This window comes from Dendropsophus ebraccatus, chromosome 1, assembly GCF_027789765.1.
Source record: "Dendropsophus ebraccatus isolate aDenEbr1 chromosome 1, aDenEbr1.pat, whole genome shotgun sequence".
Taxonomy (NCBI): domain Eukaryota; kingdom Metazoa; phylum Chordata; class Amphibia; order Anura; family Hylidae; genus Dendropsophus; species Dendropsophus ebraccatus.
Window position 1 is genome coordinate 80492205 of NC_091454.1, and position 23381 is coordinate 80515585.

The 23381-nt window shown below is 40.8% G+C and overlaps 1 protein-coding gene across 5 annotated transcripts in view; it reads right to left on the reverse strand.

Annotated features, from left to right (window-relative positions):
• PPFIA2 (PTPRF interacting protein alpha 2) overlaps positions 1 to 23381 on the reverse strand; it is a 282744-nt gene that overhangs the window by 7052 nt on the left and 252311 nt on the right. For all 5 annotated transcript variants that reach the window (XM_069955681.1, XM_069955675.1, XM_069955687.1 and 2 more), the window contains 8 exons: positions 22136 to 22229; positions 14054 to 14135; positions 12259 to 12459; positions 11628 to 11690; positions 5149 to 5178; positions 4434 to 4609; positions 3623 to 3720; positions 411 to 586 (listed from right to left, as the gene is read on the reverse strand). In XM_069955681.1, the coding sequence (XP_069811782.1) occupies positions 411 to 586; positions 3623 to 3720; positions 4434 to 4609; positions 5149 to 5178; positions 11628 to 11690; positions 12259 to 12459; positions 14054 to 14135; positions 22136 to 22229 (920 nt within the window). The remainder of the gene's footprint in view (positions 1 to 410; positions 587 to 3622; positions 3721 to 4433; positions 4610 to 5148; positions 5179 to 11627; positions 11691 to 12258; positions 12460 to 14053; positions 14136 to 22135; positions 22230 to 23381) is intronic.

Genomic DNA, 23381 nt, shown 5'->3' on the forward strand with positions numbered 1-23381 from the left:
CAGAACTGTTCCTGAAACAAACATTGATGGCAGCAGAGGGGCCTTGTTGCCCCTTACTGCTGCCAGGCATAGGAAGTACATAATAACTTTATTAAAGGGGTTATCCAGCGCTACAAAAACATGGCCTGAACATGGAACTGAGTTATAAACCCCCCACCCAAACTGGTGACAACGGTGAAAGAAATTGGCCATGTTTTCATAGCAGTGGATAACTCCTTTAAAGCACTCTATTAAAAACCTTTTTTTCCCCCTCTGAATTACTCCTTTGAGAAATGCTTTTACATTTGAAACATGTTTTAATTAGTATAATGCATTAGTATAAACCTAATTTTCTTTTTGGCACAGTTGACATTAATACTGTTGGCATTCAAGAGGTAGATGGGCACAAGTACTTGAATAAGTCTGCTTACCTGAGTATTTTGTGTTGGAATTTGTAGTAATAGTGCTAAACTTGTGTAATCAAAGTTATCATCCAAAGCAATAAGAGAACCGTGGACTCCACTCTCTAGTATATTGTTTGCATAATCTCTAAGACCTATTGTTTGGATCCAGCGGATCACACGATCGTTGCTCCACACCAACACATCTGTTACCATAGAAAACAGGTAAAGCCATTATCCGCTTGCAAGTAAAACCCCAAATTTGAAAAAAAACAAAACTATTTTCTACTCTCACATTGCTCATTAAGGCTGGGTTCACACCACGTTTTTGCAATCCGTTTAACAAATTTGGTTTTTTTTTACGGACAGAAAAATGGCAAGTTGATAACAAAGATGTTAAGCATACATATTAAGTCCAAAAGAAAAAGTAACAGCATCCAGGCAGTTTAGTGTGCAAAAAGCAAAAAATTCTTTATTACCTCATGGCACATACAGGTCAGCAACGTTTCGACCTACATGGTCTTTTTCAAGCTGGTATAAAATGGCATACAGCAAGGTATATATATCATAGATAACCAATCACAACAGTATGTCCAATTACAAGGTATCCACCCCTTAATACTTTATTAACCCTCTTTACACCTCAAAGTGCAAAAGTGCATATCAACACACATATAAAAAAGAGGAATCTATTACCAAATATTGTGTCCTCCCAGTTTCGTATGAGACACTCGTGCACCTGCATCGGCGTCGTCCCGGTGCTAGTGCGCATGTACATGGTCAGACCAATAGCAAAGCAACCAGCTGACATAGCCTCGGTCATATGACCGTTGCCATGTCAACTCGGATGCTTACTCACAGCAAAAAGGGGAGGCGGGAGCAATCAAAGGAATATTAACAAACAAAAATAAAGAATAATACTAATAAGTGGAGACTTCTTTTGGATTACGGAACGTGTAACTTTGCTTCATCTATTCATCCATTTTTCATATTTTGATTTTTTTAAGTTCTATTCTTGGACTGAAAGGAGTGCTGTGATTATTTTGTAGTTTTGCTAAGCATAAATATTAATCACCCCCTGAGGACCAGAACACTGAGGACATTTCCTACTGGGTCTAAAACTTGTGACTTGAGGCACATTTAAATAAACATTTATTTGTTTGTTTTTTTAGCACTTTTGAAGTCACCTTAGGGGACTTTTATGTCGATGTATTAGATTGCATATACTCATCACTGCTATGCAATAGCATAGCAGGGATCAGTGTTATTGGCGATCTTCTGATAGAGTCTGCCTGCCTGTGATCACAGTGACCCGCCATCGAGGGTGAGGGTCCGGCTGCTGATAGCAGCAAGTCCTCACCTGCTATGCAACGAGCTTAGCTCCTGAACTTTCTCCTTAGTGTTAAACCCCGGTAGGGCATACATTTACGTCCTCTTGCCTTAAGGCCCAGGCGCCGATGGTGTAAATGTAAGCCCACGGTCGTTAAGGGGTTAAAGAGTCTTGAAATGTGACACAGATTATTTAGCCATCCCTAGTCATATCTCAAGGCTTCTTAAGAGGTCAAGCATTGACTTACAAGGAAGCTACCTATAATAGATGTCAGTGTCAGAGAGAAAACTGTTTAACTTCTGAAGGACAACTACTTCACACCTTTTTCCTGTGAGAGTATTGCATGGCCTATAAGTCTATGCACACTGCCTTGGCACATTAACCTTGCAGTCTCCTACAAGAGACTTTGTAAAATATCATATTAAAGAAAAGTACCTTATTTTCCACTTATCCCTTATTTTTCTCCTTTCCAGCTTAATGTGCGGATCGTTCATTATTTGTTCACTGCTAAAATCTATCTTCAGTGACAAGGTGGATTTTGAGCAGTTACATGCTGCCTATTGAAGTATAATAAGATGGAAGGTGGAAATGTGCACTCTACAGGCTCTAGTGAATTGTTTTATTTTCTTAACCAAAAGCAGCAGCATGGAGGACATTATACAGCAACAGAGAATCTAGCGCTTTGGAGCATATGTATGTATGAAATAAATATAATAGAGAGCCCTACCTGTCACATAAAAAGATACAAAAAATGGAAATAGTGCACTGGCATACATTGGGACATATCTCCTAAAATGTTACACTCCTCCTTTCCCATCTCATTGCTCACTGGGGCCTAGGGAGAGACACTACTTTGGCTTTTTTTTCTCCCTCATCTAGTATTTACTGTTCCTCTTTGGTGATTGGTGGGGTTTGTAAACATTAAAGGACAACTCCCGCCAAAATGTATTTTTAAATATGTTATTCCACAAGAAAAGTTCCTAATGCACATTAATTATGGGAAATACACATATAGTGCGATTTCCCCTAATTTAGTAGATCAGACAGGCTTCAGATGCACTAAAAAACTGTGACGTCATGAATCAGGTGCAATTCATATGGAGTGTCCAGCAGGGGGCGCACTATATGTAGAAGACTATGGAACTGTGTGTAATGTAGTGTTACAGTGAGTTACAATACACTATCACAGGGACATTTGCATGTCCCTTTCTCCCTCCCTGTGCTGCCGATGACTAGGCTTACACCGGGGAGCTGTCAAGGGTGACATCATGGAGCGAGTCGGCAGGACATGGCGGCCAGTGGTAAGCCCCGGTAAGTTTCCTTATGAATTACACCTAATTTGTGACGTCACAGTTTTTTTAGAGCATCTGAAGCCTGCCTGATCTACTAAATTAGGGGAAATAGCACTATATGTGCATTTCCCATAATAATGTACATTAGGAATTTGTCTAACTTTTCTTATGTAATAACATATTAAAAAATATGTTTTGGCCTGAGTTGTCCTTTAATAAACTAAATAAAGTAGTAAACTAAAAAAAGTTACACAAACCAGAATTAGTTTATATGTTAGATTAGTAGTCCACTTTTTTTGTTGATGACATATTTTTTTTCTTCTACAACCTTTAAGGAGTTCTCAAAGGTGCTAAGAATCATGTTTCTATTTTTTCCTTAACTCTGCAGTCTAACTCTTGCCATACTATTTCACTCAAATTTTTGTCCTCTATTCTTGGGATTGGTGGGGGTCCACTGTTTTGCTAACTATCACTTTTGATCATGAGAATGCCCCTTTAACACATCTATACATTTGCATGAAACTAGTGCATTGCACATCAGTTAAATGGTCTAGCAACCTTGTTTCCAGAAAAGCTCATGAAATAATTTCATCAGTATAAAAGTTCCATGGGCTTGTTACCTTTTATTTCATGCTGGCTTACTTCTCTTCTTCGTTCCAGTTCTTTTCTGTCATAATTTAACTTTTTTAAGCACATAATTCCATACTGCAAACTTGTTCTGTTAAAATAGGTAAATTTAATATTAGTTGTGATATTTTTTTGTTTATATAGTGCAGCATAGGCTATTATTACAGAATAATGTAGAGGTTCTTATGTGCCTTGTGTATACCAGTTTTAGCCAATATGGTAGCTATATTAATTTCTATTTAATTTTCTAATGATGCCTTTCCCATGAAGTCTCTGGCTTTTCAGGATGGGATTTGAGTCTCATCCCTGTAGTTTCATTCATGAGATCAGCGTAACACCACATGGCTGCTGAGGCAGTGGATACAGGTTAGTTCACACCATGTGCAGATGTGATGCAGTTTCCTATTCAAAGTGCATCTTTTAGAGAATTGTTGCCATGAAGAGAAAGTTATTTGACCTATATTCACTTGAGGTGAGCGAACCTGAATGAGTTCAGCATTTAATTAATTATGGTTGAAGAAGATGGATGGAGCCGTAGAGAGTCCTGGAAAACATGGATTCAGTCTATGGCTATATCCATGTTTTCCGGGAAGCTTTAGGGCTGCATGCAACTTCTTCTGCCCCTGGTATTCAGATGCTGAGCAAATCTGAGCATGTTTGAGGCTGGCTCATCTCTAATAATCACAGTTAAGGTGTTTTATAAGGTCAGTCTATGTTCACTTGTTCACAAATCTAGGCCTTTGTGTCACATACTTTATAAGGGAACAGCATGGATGAATGTATCCAATGTGATTAGTTACATACCTATGAAAGCTATCCACCATTTTTAAGTGCACTCGAAGGTCTTTCTTTGTAAGATGGTCCAGCATCCTAGCGTCTACCAGGCATTCCATGAAATAACTTCGGTACTGAGGTAAACCCAAACTAGGCAGCCATTCATTACCAATCCATTCATGATTCATATCACCATAAGCCAGGGTCTAAAAGTGATTTAAAAAAAAAAAAAAACATAAAATAAAAATGATTAATTGCCTCTCAGTATGTGCACCTAATAATTTGTTCAGAAACAGTTTCTTATTGGCTGGTCTGTACAATGTCAGTAATCAATCTGCTGCTTATGTACATGGGGATCCAGGTGATAGGGCTAAGCTGCTAAGCACGTGTAACCTGCAGCACTGAACTCGTTGGGTGGATGTTCTGAGGGGGAAACAAATGAACACCAGTGGGCACTATAGCAATAATCTAATGGCAATATCAACAACAGAAAATTTGATTTAGTTAAACAACTCTAATAAAAAAAGAAAAACTAATGCTGTGTAACCTGTGTAATCTGGGTGGGCCTATCGTTCCCTGGGAGGGTGTAGGGATGCTAGGGCCCGGGGAACAATAGGCCCCTCCTCCTTAATTATAGCAACGGCACAAGTAAATGTGTTATAAAGGATATATAACACAGATTGATTGTTCCTACACGTTACTTATACCTTGAATACAAAATAAATACATTTTGGTTAGTTCTTACCTGTGCCCAACTTCCTTCTTCTGACTCTTTCTGTGTTGTCATGAAGAAAACAGGAACAAGAAAAACGGAAATAAAAAACATTTTCAATTGTAAAGATTTAAAGCACTATACATTAAATATATAAGGCACATGCTATCACACTGCAGCACTTAGGCTGGGTTCACACTTCTGTGTCGGAGGTTTTATTAGGAGTATCTATTGCATTTTTCAACAAAATGACCAAACAAAACAGCTTAGCATGCTGCAGTATTTTGTCTGGTTAATGGTGGTGCACCATGACGTAAACCCAAAGAACCTCATAAAAATTATTGGGGTTTGTTGGTACCATTGCTGTTCACTGTACACTACAGTGGATATGACAGGGTCAAAGTGAACCTAGCCTTACATGGTGCATTAAATAACTATAACTAAGTAACTGATGGGAAAAGTAATGGTGTGAGGCTTTAAAGGAAGGGATTACATACTCAGATGTCTATAAGCCTTACCAGAACTTCTAGAAAGAAGTTGTTCTAAAGTAACCAACCTTTTAATTAGTCCATGTCACATGCTGGTATTATATAGGCACTATAACCAGTACATGTCTGCCATCATTTGGCTAATATATTATGCACTTCTACTAACTCTGATACAGTACATATGCAAAATTGCAAATTGCTAAATTTAATTTTATGTACAAACTAATAGACTACACGGGTATGATGTATCTAATATTATATTTAAAGCGTAACTGTCATTTCAGGGTCATTTTTCTGAAAACATTAAATATCAACAGTACAAGCGATTTTAACCCCTTAACGACATCGGGCGTAAGTATACGCCCCCACAGGGTGGGCTTTAACGCAAACGGGCATATACTTATGCCCGATGTTTCCCCGATCGCTGTGTGTTCACACACAGCGGTCAGGGAAGATGGCCTGCTATAATGTATAGCAGGCCATCTCTGCTCGTCGGCATGGGGGGTGATTAACCCCTCCCGTGCCGACGATCGCTGCTATATGCTGATCAATACAGATCAGCATATAGAAGCTAAAAACAGCTTTCCGGGTCATCGGTGACCCGGAAAGCAATGGCGATTGGTGCTGTCCGAGATCGCACCAATCGCCATTAGTGTACTGGGGAAAGATGGCGCCGATGCCACCCCCACGATCGCCGTGATAGGCCGGCCAGTACCGGCCGGCCCATCATGGCGATCAAACTGTAAAAAAACAGTTTTGTCGGATTCTGCACCCCTCAGCTAGGTAGCTGAGGGGTGCAGAACAGGTGTGTGTGGTGCAGGTGTACCATACTCATCTGATCTGGGCTTCCGGAGCAAAGATCTGCGGTCCTCACCGTCCTCGCGTTTTCTTCGCTTCACTTCCGGGTTCGGTCGTCCAGCGTCGGAAATCTTCAGAAACACTCGGGTCCTTGGCTTCGGCGGGTCTCGGCAATCTCCGGCAGCGTCGCTCTACTGCCCCCTAGCGGCTGATCAGTGAATATCATTCACTGATCAGTTGCTTTGGGTTAAAAAGATTTTTTTTTTTCCCAATTTTTTTTTTCTTTTCTTGCGCCCTAACGCCGCTGAGTGCTGATCAGCATCGCATGTAAGTGCGCCGCTGATCAGCAACTCCTCCTTTTTGGCGTAGGGGCGTTTCCCCCCCCTATATCCTACCGCCACTGTCTGCTGATAAGTGCCGCACATAAGTGCGGCATTTATCAGCAGCTCTTTTCTTGGCGTAGGATATTTTTTCTTACTGTCAAAAAAACACGTAAAAAACACTACACTACACCACACTACATGGAATAAAGTTTTACACTACACCACTACACATTTACATACCCCATATACTAATCCCCGTATAAAGATGGACGCATACGCTATTATTGCCTCCGACACTGAAACAGCCAGTGAGGATGAATGGGGGGATCCTTCTTTCCTCCATTCATCCTCAACATTCTCATCAACCAGTGACGTGTCTGGGGGTAGCGTAGCGTACGCTGCCCCCCAGACACGTCTTTTCCACCAGTACCATCCCAATAAGAGATCACGGTATGGCGTGAAATTCTACAAACTCTTTGAGCGTACCTCAGGGTACACTTACAGATCCAGGGTACATGCACACTGCGGAATGGCGAAGGATAACCCTTTGTGCATTCCGCAGCTGGCACCCGCCGGTGGACTGATGGAGGCGCGCGTCTCCACCCGTGTTAAAGACTCCATTCTATGCATGGGCAGATTCCGTCGTCCGTCCAAAGAATGAACACGTTCATTCTTTGGACAGAGGGCAGAATCCGCCCGTGCATATAATGGAGTGTGACACGAGCGGAGACGCGCGCCTCCATCAGTCCGCCGGCGGGTGCCAGCTGCGGAATGCACAAAGGGTTATCCTTCGCCATTCCGCAGTGTGCACGTACTCTTAGAGTGTATGAAGGAAGGGACACCCAAATCCAGCCCCCAGATGCCCCCCCCATCCTCCGAGTTAGTGGGGAGATCGTTCGGGAACTGATCTTCCCACTGCTGGATAAAGGTTACCACCCGTACGGGGATAACTTTTATACCAGCACCCCTCTCTTCAGGTCCCTCGCTGCCCGAGCTACTGTAGCTTGCGGCACGATCCGAAAATATCAGAAGCAGTAATAAAGCCCTAATATTTAGCAGCCATGGAGCGAACCCAGCGCTTCTGGATATGAAGGACCCCGTATTGCACCAGGGCAACATTTTCCAGGTGACGTCCCCCACACTGGAGAAAGGGAGACCCCAGAAGAAGTGCAGAGTGTGGCGTAACAGGGGGATCAGGAAGGACACCATTTTCCAGTGTGACACCTGTCCTGATCCCCCCGGCCTCTGCATACTGGATCGCTTCAAGGCGCACCACACGTCATCGGAGTTCTACATTAACTAAATTCTGTCCCTTATTCCTATTTCAGGGGTCACGTTGATCCAGGGACTATTCTAATTGCCATTATGGAGTCAGGAAGGAATTTTGCCCCTGTGATGAAGCTACTGTCGTCTGCCTCACGAGGGTTTTTTGCCTTCCTCTAGATCAACACAGGTTGAATTTGATGGACACCTGTCATTTTCAACCTTATAAACTAATAATTGGCCTAATACCCCCAAATAAATTAATAATTGTCCCTTTTCCCCAGCTAAATAGGTATGGCCGCCATTCCCATTAGAGGATACCATGATGCAATTACAAAGCCTCTGTGCGGCCAGGACAGTAGAAACCCCCCACAAGTGACCCCATTCTTGAAACTACACCCCATAAGGAATCTAACTAGGGGGGCAGTGGGAATATGGCCTCCTGGTGACGGCCACATTTGGGGCGTGAAAATGAAAAAAATGTATTTTTTATTTTCATGGCACATGTTCCACTTATGTGCCCGTCACCAGTGGGGTCCATATGCTCACTGTACCCCCTTCTTGGATTCCTTATGGGGTGTAGTTTCCATAATGGGGTCACTTGTGGGGGGTTTCTACTGTCCTGGCAGCACAGGAGCTTTTTAATTGCGACATGGCCTCCATCCTCCATTCCAGCCTCTAAATGGCTCTCTGTCCCTTTGGTGGCTTGCCCTTTGGGCATATGGCACATTATATCCACATGCGGGGTATTTTCGTACTCAGGGGAAATTACCTTACACGTTTTGTGTTGACTTTCTATTTTAACTCCTTGTGAAAAAGGAAAAAATCAAGGCTAGACCAACATTTAGTGTAAAAAATGTTTAATTTTTACACTAAATCATTTATCTTGTCTTGATTTTTTCATTTTCACAAGGGGTTAAAAAAAAAAAAAAAAAAAACACTAAATGTGTAGAGAAATTTCCCCTGAGTACGGAAATACCCCACATGTGGACATAAAGCACCATGCGGGTGCAGGGTAAGCCTCCAAAGCGAAGGAGCGCCATTTGGCTTTTTGAGGCTGGATTTGGCTGGAATGGATTTCGAGGGGCCATGTTGCATTTAAAAGGCCCCTGTGTTGCCAAGACAGTTGAACCCCCCCCCCCCACAAGTGACCCCATTATGGAAACTACACCCCTCAGGGAATGTAACAAGGGGTAGAGTGAGCATATGGACCCCACTGGTGACGGGCACAAATGTGGAACAATATGGCGTGAAAATGAAATATTACATTTTTTACACTATAATGTTGGTTTAGCCTTAAATTTTTCATTTTCACAAGGGGTTAAAAGAGAAAAAAACACACAAAATGTGTAGAGCAATTCCCCTTGAGTCCGTAAATACCCCACATGTGGACATAAAGCGCCATGTGGGCGCAGGGCAAGCCTCCGAAGGGAAAGAGCGCCATTTGGATTTTGCAGGCTGGATGTGGCCAGAAGGGATGATGAACGCCATGTCGCATTTACAGAGCCCTCGTGCTGCCAAAACACTGGAAAACCCCCACAAGTGACCCCATTCTGGAAACTACACCCCTCAAGTAATCTAACAAGGGGTGCAGTGAGGATATGGACCCCTTGATGACGGCCACATTTGTGCCGTGAAAGTGAAAAAATGAAATTTTTCCCTTTCACGTCACATTGTTCCACATTTGTGCCCTTCACCAGTGGGGTCCATATGCTTACTGAACTCCTTGTTAGATTCCTTGAAGGGTGTAGTTTCCAGAATGGGGTCAGTTGTGGGGGGTTTTCAGTGTTTTGGCAGCACGAGGGCTCTGTAAATGCGACATGACCCTTGAAATCCATTCCAGTAAAATCCAGCTTGCAAAGGCCAATTGTCGCTCCTTCCCTTTGGAGGCCCGTCCTGCGCCCGCTTGGCACTTTATGTCCACATGTGGGGTATTTCTGTACTCGGGAGAAACTGCACTACATGTTTGGTGTTTTTGTTTTCTTTTATCCCCTTGTAAAAATGAAAAATGAAGGCTAGAACAACATTTTAGTGTAAAAAATAGAATTTTTCCTTTTTTACACCACATTGTTCTAAAAATCTGCGAAGCACCTGTGGGGTCCAAATGCTCACCGCACCCCTTGTTACATTCCTTGAGGGGTGCAGTTTTCTAAATGGTGTCACTTTAGGGGTGTTTTTTAGGTTTTGGCACCCCAGAGCCTCTGCCAACCTGAAGTGGTACGGTCAAAAATGACCAAATATAACGGAGGCGTTGAGTCTTGTGGTTGCGTCAAATAGCACAATAGGGCCACATATGGGGTATTTCTATAAACTGCAGAAACGGGGCAATAAATATTGGGGTGCATTTTTCTGGTAATAGGTTTATCATTATGAAAGATATTGGATTACAATAAAATCTCTGCACAGAAAATAAAAAAATTCTCATTTCTTACACACTTCGCTTTTATTTCTGTGACTCCCCTAAAGGGTTAAAAAACTTTCTGGATGTGCATTTGCCGAGTTTGGGGGGTGCAGTTTCTGAAATGGGGTGCTTTTTGAGGCTTTCTAACATACAGGCCCCTCAAATACACTTTGAACCTGAACAGGTCCCTAAAAATATCTGATTTTGAAATTTTTCAGAAAATTTGGAAAATTGCTGCTAATGTTTTAAGCTTCCTATTGTCTAAAAAAAATTAAATATAGTTTAATAAATGCCGCCAACATAAAGTAGACATGTTGCTAATGCTATTTAATATATAATTTATGTGGCATAACCATTTTCTGTATAAGCAGAAAGTTTTCAAAGTTTGGAAAAATGCATTTTTTCACAATTTTTTACGTTATTTCGGTATTTTACATAAAGATTCGTTATGAGTATTGACTCCATTTTACCAGAAATGTAAAGTACAATATGTCACGAGAAAACAATCTCAGAATCAGCCGGATAGGTAAAAGCATCCCGAAGTTATTAATGAATAAAGTGACACTGGTCATATTCATAAAATTTGTCTCTGTCCTAAAGGCCATTTCAGGCTCTGTCCTTAAGGGGTTAAGAAACTATGTAATAGGTTTTATGTACTAAAAGAGTTTCCTTCTGTAGTGAAAAAGCAATCTCCCAGCCTCCCCCCTCACATCAAATGAAGCAGGATTTCTGTCTCCATTATGTGGCTATGGAGAGGGGAGGGGCTGTTAGGAGTGACTGAGCACGGAGGATTTCTGCACAGCACAACACCCTGCAATCTTCTCTCAGTAAGTTCATAGATAAGCACTGACTTTTCTGACCCCAGAATCCTGCGGTTTAGGTGCCCAGAGAGTCTACAAACAGCTGACCTTCATGTCACCTCTTCCTGCTCCCTCATCTCCCTCAGCCCCTCCCCCCTTCATAGGCTTACAATGGAGAGAGCAGAGCCCGTCTTCACTGGCTTCTCTGTAATGAAGACGTGTTTGCCTGATAATGCACAGATAAGAAGTCAGGGGGGGAGGCTGGGAGATTGCTTCTTGAGTACAGAAGGAGGCTTTTTTGGCTGATAAAACCTATTACAGAGTTTCTTAAAATCGCTTATACTACTGATTTCTGCAATAAAAAAAAACATGACAGTTACGCTTTAATTATGAAAATCAAGAACAATGTTTTGGTAGTAGAAAATAAGTAATGACCAACCGTTTTGGCAGGAGCTGTAAGATTCTCCATTTCCTCATGAGTAACCCATACATTACCAGATGGCTAATGAAAGGACCCATGGAGTCGATGGTGAGATCCACATTTGTAAGCAGCATTAAAGAAGAAAGTCAGCACCACTGTAAGTTAATAGTTTAATAACATCACAATCAGCAAATCACATCAACCACAATGTCACAGGTGTCCCACAAAAACTAAGAAAAAAAAATCAATTATTTACAGTTGATGATACATGATTCACTGTATCCACTATATGGGAGGACAGATTTTCAAAACCCAGAATTTTGTAGTTCGCATGTTCTAGACTTGACATAGCCAAGATAACATCATTGGAACAACCAAGCATGCTTTTAGTAGGGTATAAAGTTTTGATTACTATATAATGAAGGAGATTAAAGGAAGTGTGGGAATGCAGGGATATAACTGCAGATGTCCCAAGGTTACAGTAGCTGGGACACACAACCTGTTATGATCTCAGGGCCATCTTAACAGATTGCATTTTAAAGGTCTAACAAATAGTTGACTTTAAGTTACAACCAATTCGTCGACATGGAGCACATGGCATAATATTTTTATCGAGCATTCAAGCATTATCAAGCATTAACAGACTCACAGTTCTTGACGTTGGAGGGGCCGATGGACTTGTAAGCGAGACCATCTCTTGAATTGCAAGGCGTAGCTTCAAACGATGTAAGGGATTACTGATTCCAATTTCTCTTTGAATTTCAGTGTCTGACAATGCAGACATAATGGCACCACTCTTTACATTGGCACGACAAGCTGCAACATACCATGCAGGCATTCCTAGCCATAACTGTGGAAAAAAGGGCAAAAGTAAACCCTTTATCTATCAGAAAGCATAACTGTCACATACGGGTGGCATATCTTATTTTATTTTTTTTTTAGAGAAAAAAAAGAAAGAAAAGATTAAAACTTCCTTATCTAACCTCTCCTGTGTGCTTCTGTTTATTGAATCATTGACCCATCCACTAAATGCCCTATTACACAAAACGATTATCGGCCAATAATCGTCTCGTGTAATAGAAGACAACGATCAGTCGACATGAACGATGTCGGGGAATAAGAAGCAAACAAGCGCTGACATCGCTCATTTGCTTCTCTCCGTCGCCCTGTGTAATAGGGACTTAAACCCCTAAGACCTTGTGGTCACATATTTATTTCTTACTTGTTTATATTGAAAATATACTGCATACAGGTATATTCAGAATGTCGCATAATGATTACAAAAAGATTGTAAAAAAGGCACATTATTATTATTGTTATTATATATTATCAGGGCAGGCATGCAGAGTAATTGGGAGTAGGCGATTGTCTAGACAATATAAAAAAGGGGCTCTTTTTTTCCTGGAAAAAAAAGGAAAGGAAACATTTCCTATCCTGCTGTCTAGTGAGTGCCCTCTTGAAGCAGATATACATGCTCTTTAACCAATGGGTGTTTCCATGAGTCTGGTCGGGGTGTGTGTGTGTGTGGGGGGGGGGGGGCGCTCACTGGTACAGGTGGATGAAGGAGGAGTAGCAGTCTGCCACTGGGGAGGAGGCCATCAGGAGATGGGTACATGGCCCGGTTGCAGGGGAGAACAAGCAGGGCCCCAGCAAGTTCCTCTTTACCCTGATGGTACTGCAGGGAGTTATATGTAACTCTCCTCCACTCATCATTGCTCCTAACGGTGGAACAATATGCCTTATCCGCCTAGAACACGAAAATATCTTCTCCCGGCCTTGCTTATTGCTGATATGTACTGTGTCTTAGTAATGAAAAAAACACAAAAAACTTAGCTTACTGTGCATTAAAGGAATATTCCTATCTGTAAACAAGCTCTGCATTGCTTGTTTAGTCTGCTTTTGACTGCCAGAAATGGCTGGGGGAAAAATGATCCAGCTGTTTAATTCAGTTTATGTAATTTTTATTGATTGCAATGGGAGTTATGTAAATAGCACAGCACCACAATCTATGCTGTCTGTTTATGTAACCAGTAGAAATTGTGTGAAAAGCATGGTACTTTAAACTACACTGTAATCTACAGTTACATAAACAGACACATAACACATGGTGTTACACTGTTTATACAACTTTTTTTTTAGTTTTCTTACCACCTCAGGAAGCCAAAAAGAGGAGCAAAATGGCTGTGGTGCCATGATTCTCAAGATAAATGTGGGCCTTAGATGTAGTACCTGCTCATTTACATTATGACATTTATTGTGGCTCTGAAAAAAATGGGAATACCACTTGTTTAAATGCACAAGCTCAGTGTATAAGATGAGTAGGATGGACCCTTTAGAACTGATTCCTTTGGTGGGCGCACTGAGTAGAGTTCACTGTTCAAGGCTGATAGATGGTGCATAGTAAGAAAGCAGTACTTGACTAGTGATGTGTCCCCATCACTAACCTCAAGCCATGATACCACAGTGGGTCCATCCCACTGAGCAAATGGCAGCCCTTTCCTTCTGGCCTCTTCTAAAAGTTCATGTCTAAGAAAAAAAGAGAAAAAAAAAGCATATTAATTCAGTATTTGGATATCAGGTGTCCTTGGTACAAAAGCAATTTATAAGTTCATTAAGAAAACTTTAAAAGTTACATAAAACTTTTATAGATTTAATTTGAAAAACTCCCATCTGTAACTGCTCCAAGATCGATTAAAAGCTGTATTGAACACATGGAGTGTAGAGCTTACTGTGTCATACTTATTACTTGTATAGGCAGATATTTTATTCATATGAATTTATTGTTGTCATCAGAGATCACAGATGAAGTTATGGGGCTGACAGATTTTCTGTATCACGCATCAGGGTGTTTCTTAATGACACCATAGCTAATAATATTTGACAATAGTTAAAAAACAGCATAATCACTGTAAGTCTTGGAAATATATGTTGATCCATAAAAGATCATTTATTCACACTATCCACCTTCCCAGGGTCCACCACCAGTTTTGCTACTGCTCTAATATCACTGCAATTTGTCCTAACGTACATAACATACCTGCTTCTTATACAGTTAAACTGATCTGTCAATGCTCAATTGTCCAATTGTCAAAATTGATTTAACAATTTCACAATAGAATCACAATGTTTAATTTTTGTATTCCCTATATAGTATTTGTTTTATGCAGCAAATGATTTGTTCCCAAATTACTTGCAAAAAGTTCAGACCAGTACCGAACTGTCTCACCCTAGTCATTGACTGGCTAAGCAGGACATCTGTTAGTTGAGTCATAACATAGCAGGGGGGAGAGATGGAGAATCCCAGTAGGTGTCCAGGAGCAGGATGCTGCACTGTGAGGGCAAGGGCACCGGAAAGTATAGGTTTTCTATTATGTTTCCCCTGCCCGTCCGGATGATTTTTTTTTTGCCCGGACTTCTTCTTTAAAGATTAAAGCCCCATTCACACCTTGCAGTGTCCTAGAACCCATGTGCCACTGCTAAGTATATAAATGCATAAGGAGGTCAGAACTGATGTTGTATATAATGCAAGTTGATCAGTGGTTAAAGGTGTTTTACTGCATTTGTTTGTTCACTATATGTCGTTATATGTTTTCCTGTCATTGTAAGCACATGTTGAAGGGTAACGTAAAGGGTTAATGATGTATGTGACTAAGCACATGTTCTCCTGTCAGCCACCTGCTGAGAGCTGGTTTGTCAGGCTAACCAATCCCTGTAAAGGTCACCCAGCAAAAACTTATACTTTTCTGTCTACCAATAGCAAGCTGTCCAAAAGTCTTCAAGTAGAGGTGAAGAGAAACATATGCCAGTTTCAGTGCTAAGGGTGTTCCTGCTCCTCGGCCAGTGAGTGTTGTCCACAATGCTTCGTCCCACAAGTGTATAATTACATAGGTACATAGTTACATAGTTAATACAGTTGAAAAAAGACACACGTCCATCAAGTTCAACAATAATAAAACACTGTTTCACTGTTTCCCATGTTCTTGATCACTAGCTATGTCGGGCTTGTACACCTTATAACAACCTATCCATGCTGAGCAGGTTATCTAAGATTCACTGAGCTGAAGAGCTTCTTTACCAACATACTCCACTGCAACCTGCGAGGTCATAAGGCTAAAATTGATGGCTAAGATTGCTCTCAAACTCAGTCTATCTGCTGAAAACAGTGATCTTAAGTATCTTAACACGGACACCCTGACAAGCCAACTTTTCAAGCTAAAAAAAACCCCACACCTTGCAAACAAGGACTTTGTATTATTTGTACTGCACCTTTAAGAGATTGCAAAGTCTTTATTCATTTACATTTTTTGGGCGTAAATACAACATACAGCATGAATCTAGCCTTGGTCTTTTATGAACAATATCCACACGCGCAGGAACACAACAATCCAATTTTAAGAAACTTACTAAAGGCATTAGTTACAGTAGGTGTCTGGTAGATTCCTAAATATAAATAATCTAAAATATTGCTTCATCCAAATTCTTTGATTTTGAGGACTTTGAGGGGTCCCACAAAATTTAACACATTAATAAATCCTATTTTCAATGCTTAGACCTAGGAAGTATCTATTTAAATAGTCAATTTGGATTCTTTAGTAGTTTACAACTTTTAGAGGTAATAAAAAATTGCTACTTTCATAACTACCTATGTCTCTCCACCATGCATCATCTTTAAGGACTACAATACTTTTGTGTGTGTTATTTCTTATTACTGGCTAAAATGGTACAACAATATTTTTTGATAGTACTCTACAGTAATTCCAAGCAAGGGGTGGTATGCCCTCTGGTGGACATGAACACTGTTAACAAGGACTGTTTCTAGGTACAAGTCCGATTTATAAAATTAATTACACTTAACAAAAAATCTAACACAAATTTAAATTACAATTTATTTTTGTTTATTGATCACCTAAGATAGTCTTTGACTTAAACAAATATACACTGTTCTGTTTTTCAAGTACTGGGAAGTCTAAAGGCTGTATTCTACAGGGCGCTGTCAGCGCTCGTTTGCTCCTTGTTCCCCGCTCGTTGCCGCCGCAGTTACCACGCAGCAGCGAGTGATTGAGCTTAGAGAGGGGGGCGTGGGGAGCTGCGGGGGGGCTGCCTGGGTAATCTCTAGATCATCCGGGCAGCCCATAGCATATAGCAGCGGTCTGCTGCTGCCGCTCCGATTCCACTGAGCGACGGCAGCAGATCATTGCTATATGAGTCGTTTGTCTTTCAACATGTTGAAAGACAAATTACTGCAATGATCAGCCGACATTGTTCATGGCGGCTGATTATTGTCTTCTATTACATGGGATGATTATTGGCAGATATCAGCGGATAATCACTCCGTGTAATAGGGCCTTTAGGCTGCATGCACACATCTGTATATTCTGTGGACCTACAGACAGTTAATGGCTGTCCTGGATTGTTACCCGGAGTGGCATGAATCTCTGTGTCACTGGACCCCGTCGGCTGTCTTCTGAGCTTCCCTCCGACTATGTCATGACCCGACTGATGGATGCCCTGCTCAGCGAGTCAGTAACTGGGGGGGAATACTGTTGCAGTCACTGACTGGCTGAGTGGGCTAAATCCCACCCATCTGTGAAGTCAAACCCGGGTCCTAACGTACCCTGTACTCGGGAGCTGGGGGTTCCGGGGTTCCATGGGGGGGTCCAGGGCTCCATGATGCGGTGCAGTGTGGGCACTGGGAGAAGTAAGCATAGCTTCTTTTCATCCCCCCCACCCCCTGCCCGTAATTATTTTTTAACCCCCCCCCACCGGACTTCTCCTTTAAGGGTGGTTTCCCGGAGGAGGTCAGGAAATGACAAACAGCCTGATTGCAAGAGTTAAACAATTTGCATTATGCTTATTGACTTTTATACGACTTAATGGGAGTTACAGCATAGCTCATACTCACTGGGCTACACTGTCTGCGTAACTACCATTTAAAACAATGGGAGTTATGCAAATTGTGTAAAACCTTACCAAAAAAAAATCTAACATAATTGGTGTTGCTGCAAATGGTAATGTCCAAACAGTTTTACATGTAGCATTGGGCAGCACTGTAGTCATTTTTCTAAAGTACTTCCACTTTAAGCACCTGTCTCTAGCATGAGACCCAGTGTAATATGATTCTATGGTGCTGGGTCTCATACCAGAAATGGGTGCTATATATAAGCTTTATCTCTTAATGCATATTTACAAGCAGAGGGGAGAACAGCACCTCTGTTAAGGTATTTAGGCAGCAAACTTTAGATAGAAGTGATTGTACACAGTGCTGCACGATTGCTGCACAGAACATTGTTTGTAAAATTTTAAAAAGTAAACTCCAAATATTATGTTTTTTTTTTATCCCATACAGTGAACGCTGCCATAATTACAAAGTAGGAGGGGTGGCTTTAGCTTTTGTGATTCCCCACTGCACGTCACATATATAAAAAGGGCAAAAAAGAGATAAAGAAATGAAGCTGGGACCCTGATGATAATTTGATCATAACAATCTGTAATTTAGACTGACCAGAAGTTATTTTATTTATCTGAAGACATTGCAGTACTTTGTTGGCAGCTCTGGTCATGTAATATTCATTTTTGAATGCAGTTTTGGAGACATGCAGAAATCTCTAAGGAATAAATTTAAATAAGTAAATTCAATTTATAAATGACTAGCCTTTGATATTTATTTCAATAGTGACTGTGTTAGTCTGATTGCATAGTATTGATGTATTATTGAGTTGTTGCTATCCTCCTCCTCCTCCTCCTCCTCCTTCTAACTACACTGGCTACTTTAAGCACATATAAAACAGTTCCTGTTCAGGCCTATGCATGCTGTAAAATTGAGAGGTAAAAGCTCAAGTTCCTAAAACATTTAGGGGGAAAGCCTAAAGACATTTGCAGTCATTCTGACATCAAAATTGGCATCCTGTTGATTTGAAATCCAGACATCTGCAGGCGTCTTCGGTGCCTTTGCCGACCAAATCCAGGATGGCACACTAGCAATGGGGAATCCAGGGCACTTAGGACGTGTATGCTGTAGAAAGCTTTGATGGACCATTTTGATGGTATTCTTTCAAATCTATCCAGATTTCTAATCCGGAAATCCTGATCAATTTCCAGACCCATAGGGTTCTATTAGGCACATCTTCAGGATTTTTCCTAAACAGTTTTCATGCCCGAAAATAGGAAACAGAAAATTATAGATTGTGTCCTATTTTTGTCCAGAATGCCAGCACGGATGCCCCATAGAACCCTATGGGAGCATCGAGAATTCTGCACAGCTCCAGATGCACATTCGGAATTTGTCCAGAATTTCAGATGCACTGCTAGCCAGCCCGTGCCAGCATCAGAAATGGGCAAGTGCTGCCAGGTGCTGTGCCTGGCCTTTTAATTGTATGTGCTACAAAAGCATATGCAGTTAAATGTGGTGTGGTATTTGACAGGGCAATGAGCATTAGTTCCCCGCCCCTTCAATCCCTATTCAGGACTGAGGCAGCATTATGCCTGCAGCCACAAGAGGCTGGCACACCAGCAGAAAGAGAAGCCAGAGGGCTGCCCTGCTACCATTCCCACTACCTGCTACCGTGTTTCAGGCTTTGTTTTAAAAAAGAAAGTGCAGCAGTGGGTGAAATGGCCATTGGCTAGGAAACATATTCCTCTCCCTGCCAGACTTTTTAATATTTAGTTTGAATTTTATAGTGAGTGCTGTTTTATGAAAAAAAAAAAAACAATTGGTTGCAGATTTGCCAAAGCTCAGTAAATGGCTGCAGTGTGTTAAGAATTTCATCTGCAGGGAAAGTAAACAGAAGCACCATGTTGGACCAAAGCACTGACACTGGACTTTGCAACTTAAAGAGTATATCTTATTATATGACAGCCCTAACATTTGTTTCTTATTTAAATTGAAATACCCCTTTAAGTAATTTTATATACAAATCCTTTACATTGTGATAGAAGTAATTACATTTCAGTATCACGGCTTTCTAACCACAATCGTCAAAGGGGTTTCAAGATTTAAGGAAAAAGGAAGTAATTGTCTGCAGGGAATTATTGGCTTTAATCTAAGGCTGATATAATTATGCTCTCAGATTACAGCCTCTCTTTCTTCCAAGAAACTGAGGAAGAAAATAACCAGAAAGATGGTCCTTCCTAAGCTATAGAAAAAATATGCAGCAAATGAAATCTTACCATTTATGCAAAAAAAACTCTCCACAGTTTAAAGGGAAGCTTTGCGCCTAGTGCAAATAAAAAAAAAAAATTCTGCGCAAGGACCCCCTTTTTTCCAGTTTGTGCGTGTGAGCATGTGAGTAACAGTGTCCTCCCCATGTGCAAATGTTAACAAATTTTTGCCAAAAAAATTAGGCTAAAAATCTACACCACCTCCGAGCTGACTAAGATTTTTTTTTAGCCTGCTGTGCAGCAGCCTTCGCTATGCTGAATGTGCCTCTTGAGTAATCCAGCAGGTGCAGACCTGGGAAAATTTTAAAATAAGTTTGGCATAAAAAAAAAAGTTGGGTATTGATAAGTGTGCCCTTAAATCTGTATAACATGTTTTGCTCCTTTTTCATTCCTAGTTGTCATTGGTGAATAATAAAGCAACAATAAAACAATAACTGTTCAATAAAACCATTTGAAAAAAGGCAGATTTCAAGAAGGGACCAACAGTCTAGTAGTGAATGACAAAGCAGACAAAGATGTGGCCTAAATTTATACATGAAAAGTATTCTTTTATGTAGATCTTATATATATATATATATATATATATATATATATATGTATATATATCTGGTATATATATATATGTTTTACATTTCTTTATATTAACATTAATAACTAATTAACACCATGCATCTCTGTGGTGGGGGAGTTACTTACTGAGTATATAGGCTTCCTAGCATTATGGATACATTGCAGTGTAGGAATTTATATGCATACAGTTCGACAATTTGCACTTTAAGGCTAGGTTCACACTATGTAAAAACAATTGCCGCATTTTATAACGACCGTTGTGCAAACAACGGCTGTTGTTTCATCAATAACAGACGTTATTTGCAAAAAATTGTTTGAAATACTGACATTGTTTTTACAAAGTGTGAACTTTGGTTCACACACAGTAAAAAAAAAAAGCTTAATATGACCATAATTTTGGAAAAAAAAAAGATCAAATCTTGCTTTTGCAAGGTTGTAAATAATAGGCATGTTCATTATTTAGACTGTAATAGTAAAGTAAGGTCATTATTATACATGGGTGCTTTTCCCACTGATTTAAACAAAAAACATTATTAGGCTATGTTCACACAACTATTTCTAACAGCCAGTATCTGTTGTTTAACATACTTTAACGGCCATCATTGCAATGACGGCTGTTAGTACATTAAGTTTAGGTTGAATGATAGCAACTTTCAAAAAAATAAAAATAAAAATCTGTGTGTACTCAACAATGGATGTTGTTCGCTAAATAACAGCCGCCAATAAATGCCCTGAACAGTAATTTGACGGCCGCTGCGAACAATGGCCGTTATTAGTGTGAACTAACGACTGTTGTTTCCATGGACTTCAAGGGAAATAATTGAAGACTGGAAACAACGGCCACTATTTTAATAAAAACAACAGTATGTAAACATGGCCTCTTATTGAAAATATAGATGCATTTTTACCTCAAAATTACAGACGTATTTTACCATTATATAACGGTGTGGACAAAACCTAAAGGTTTTGTAATCCATAGTATAAATCTTGACCACTGTTTGATGTATCTTTTTATGTACTACTTTGTATGTGGTAAATCATGAGTAATTGATAAGGAGACTTTGGAATGCAATATAGATTACATAATGGTCCGAGTATGGGTGGGTTCATACTGAGGAATTCTCGCGGATAATGTCACTTCTTTCGGCGGATAGCGTAATACGCCGGCCCATAGAATGGTGTCTATGGAGCCGGCAGAAAGGCGTGCGGACAGCTGACAGAATTCCGCAGAGTTAGGCTATGTTCACACTATGTATATGTACGGCCGCATATTTTTCGCGGCCGGACATATACGTGTAAAACTCCGGGCGGAATTTACGCAAGTTGTGTCCGGCTACGAACGGTCCGCGAACTTACGCCCGTAATCTACGTACACTTCTCGAGCAGCGTACGCAGCGATCTGACAGCAGTCTTTTACATGGATATCTTCGGCTATCTCCGGACACCCCACAGAACCAAATCAAAGTGTAAAAATGAAGAAATCACCACTCCGTATGGGACTGCATGTTACGCTACGGGCGTAAGTTACAGCATTTCCGTCCCGAAACAATGGTCTGGTTCATTTTTTACGGCGCCACATACGATCAGGGCGTAAGTTCTTACGTAGTGTGAACTGTGCAGCCGTAGATCCTATACTTTCCATTGTACGCAAACTACGTAAATCTCCGGCCGCTTATTCACGGAGCGCGTTTTGGCCGGAAACTTACGTAGTGTTAACCCAGTCTTAATCCGCGCGAATTCCGTAGTGTGAACCCACCCTATTTCTGTAGGTGATGTAACATTTCATCTGCAGTACTTACTTTTTCTTAAGTCTCCTGTCTTTTTCTGCTTGAGTTCCAAGTTTGCCCAGCCCTAAAGAATCCTGTGCTGCAGAATCTGTATCCATGTACCCTCCTGTTGTGCGGTAAAATGAAGTCATTACTCCAGGGAAACAAGTGTATTAAGAGTGATAGAGAATTTCAAAACTGCTTCTAAACATGCTCAAAAACACTGATATCTGTTGTGAAAACTGGTTCCCTTTGGCAGGTTTCACACTGGGTAAATATTTAGCAAAAATGACAACAACAACAAAAAAATGCCATTTTCTGAGCAAAAAAAAACAAAAACATAAAAAAAACTACATGTTAGCTGTGAGTCAATGGAATACTTATTTGCTGTTTTTTTCTGTAGTGTTTTTCTTTTCTCTCTGTCGTTTTTGTGGCTCTGTGACAGTTTTTCCAAAATGCAGCATGGTGAGAGTTTGGCTTTTTTTTTTTTTTGCAAACTGTGGTGTTTCTTTCTCATAGAGTTCAACGAAACTTTTTCTATTTGTCTCAAAAATGCTGAAGGCCAAAAAAAAAAAAAAAAAGCCAATGGCACTTTAAGTCACAAATTCCAGAAAAAAATGGCACTATAGTCTGTGGCAGTTTTTCTGGCATGTTTTTTGGAAGCCTGAAAAAGCCACAAAAAAGCTGGGTCCCCTTCTAGAAATATAGAAAGTGTAAAAGATTTAAGAGGATTAAAGAAGTTAAGGAAAGCAATTATATAAACAAGCAGTATCCTTTTTTAGGCTATGTTCACATGTACATAAGTAAGTTCCGTGGAAATCACGGCCGTTAAAACAACAGCCGTGATTTCCACAGAACTAACTTGGTGTTGCAGGCTAAAGGGATCCCGGCTGGAATGTATACACATAGTATACACTCCGGCCGGGATCCCTAGCGGTGCCGCGAGAAACTGACATGTCAGTTTTCTGCAGCCGCTATTCAGTGAACAGCGGCCGCAGAAAACCCTGTCAGTGCACGCAGTGGAGCGAGCAGCTCCGGCCTGTGCCGGATGTGCCCGCATCAGAACTCTGAGGTGCTAAAGATCATCCAGACAGTACTGCAGTCTTTTTAGAGACCAGCCGTTCCGTGACCTGGACAATTTACAGTGTGTGAACATAGCCCTAGGGTGCTTTCACATGGGACTGAAATGCTCTGGAATTTCTAGCAGATAATCAGCAGTATTCCTAAAATAGCTTCCTCACCAAATCATAGTGTGGTTTCGTTGTAGAATCTCTTCTGT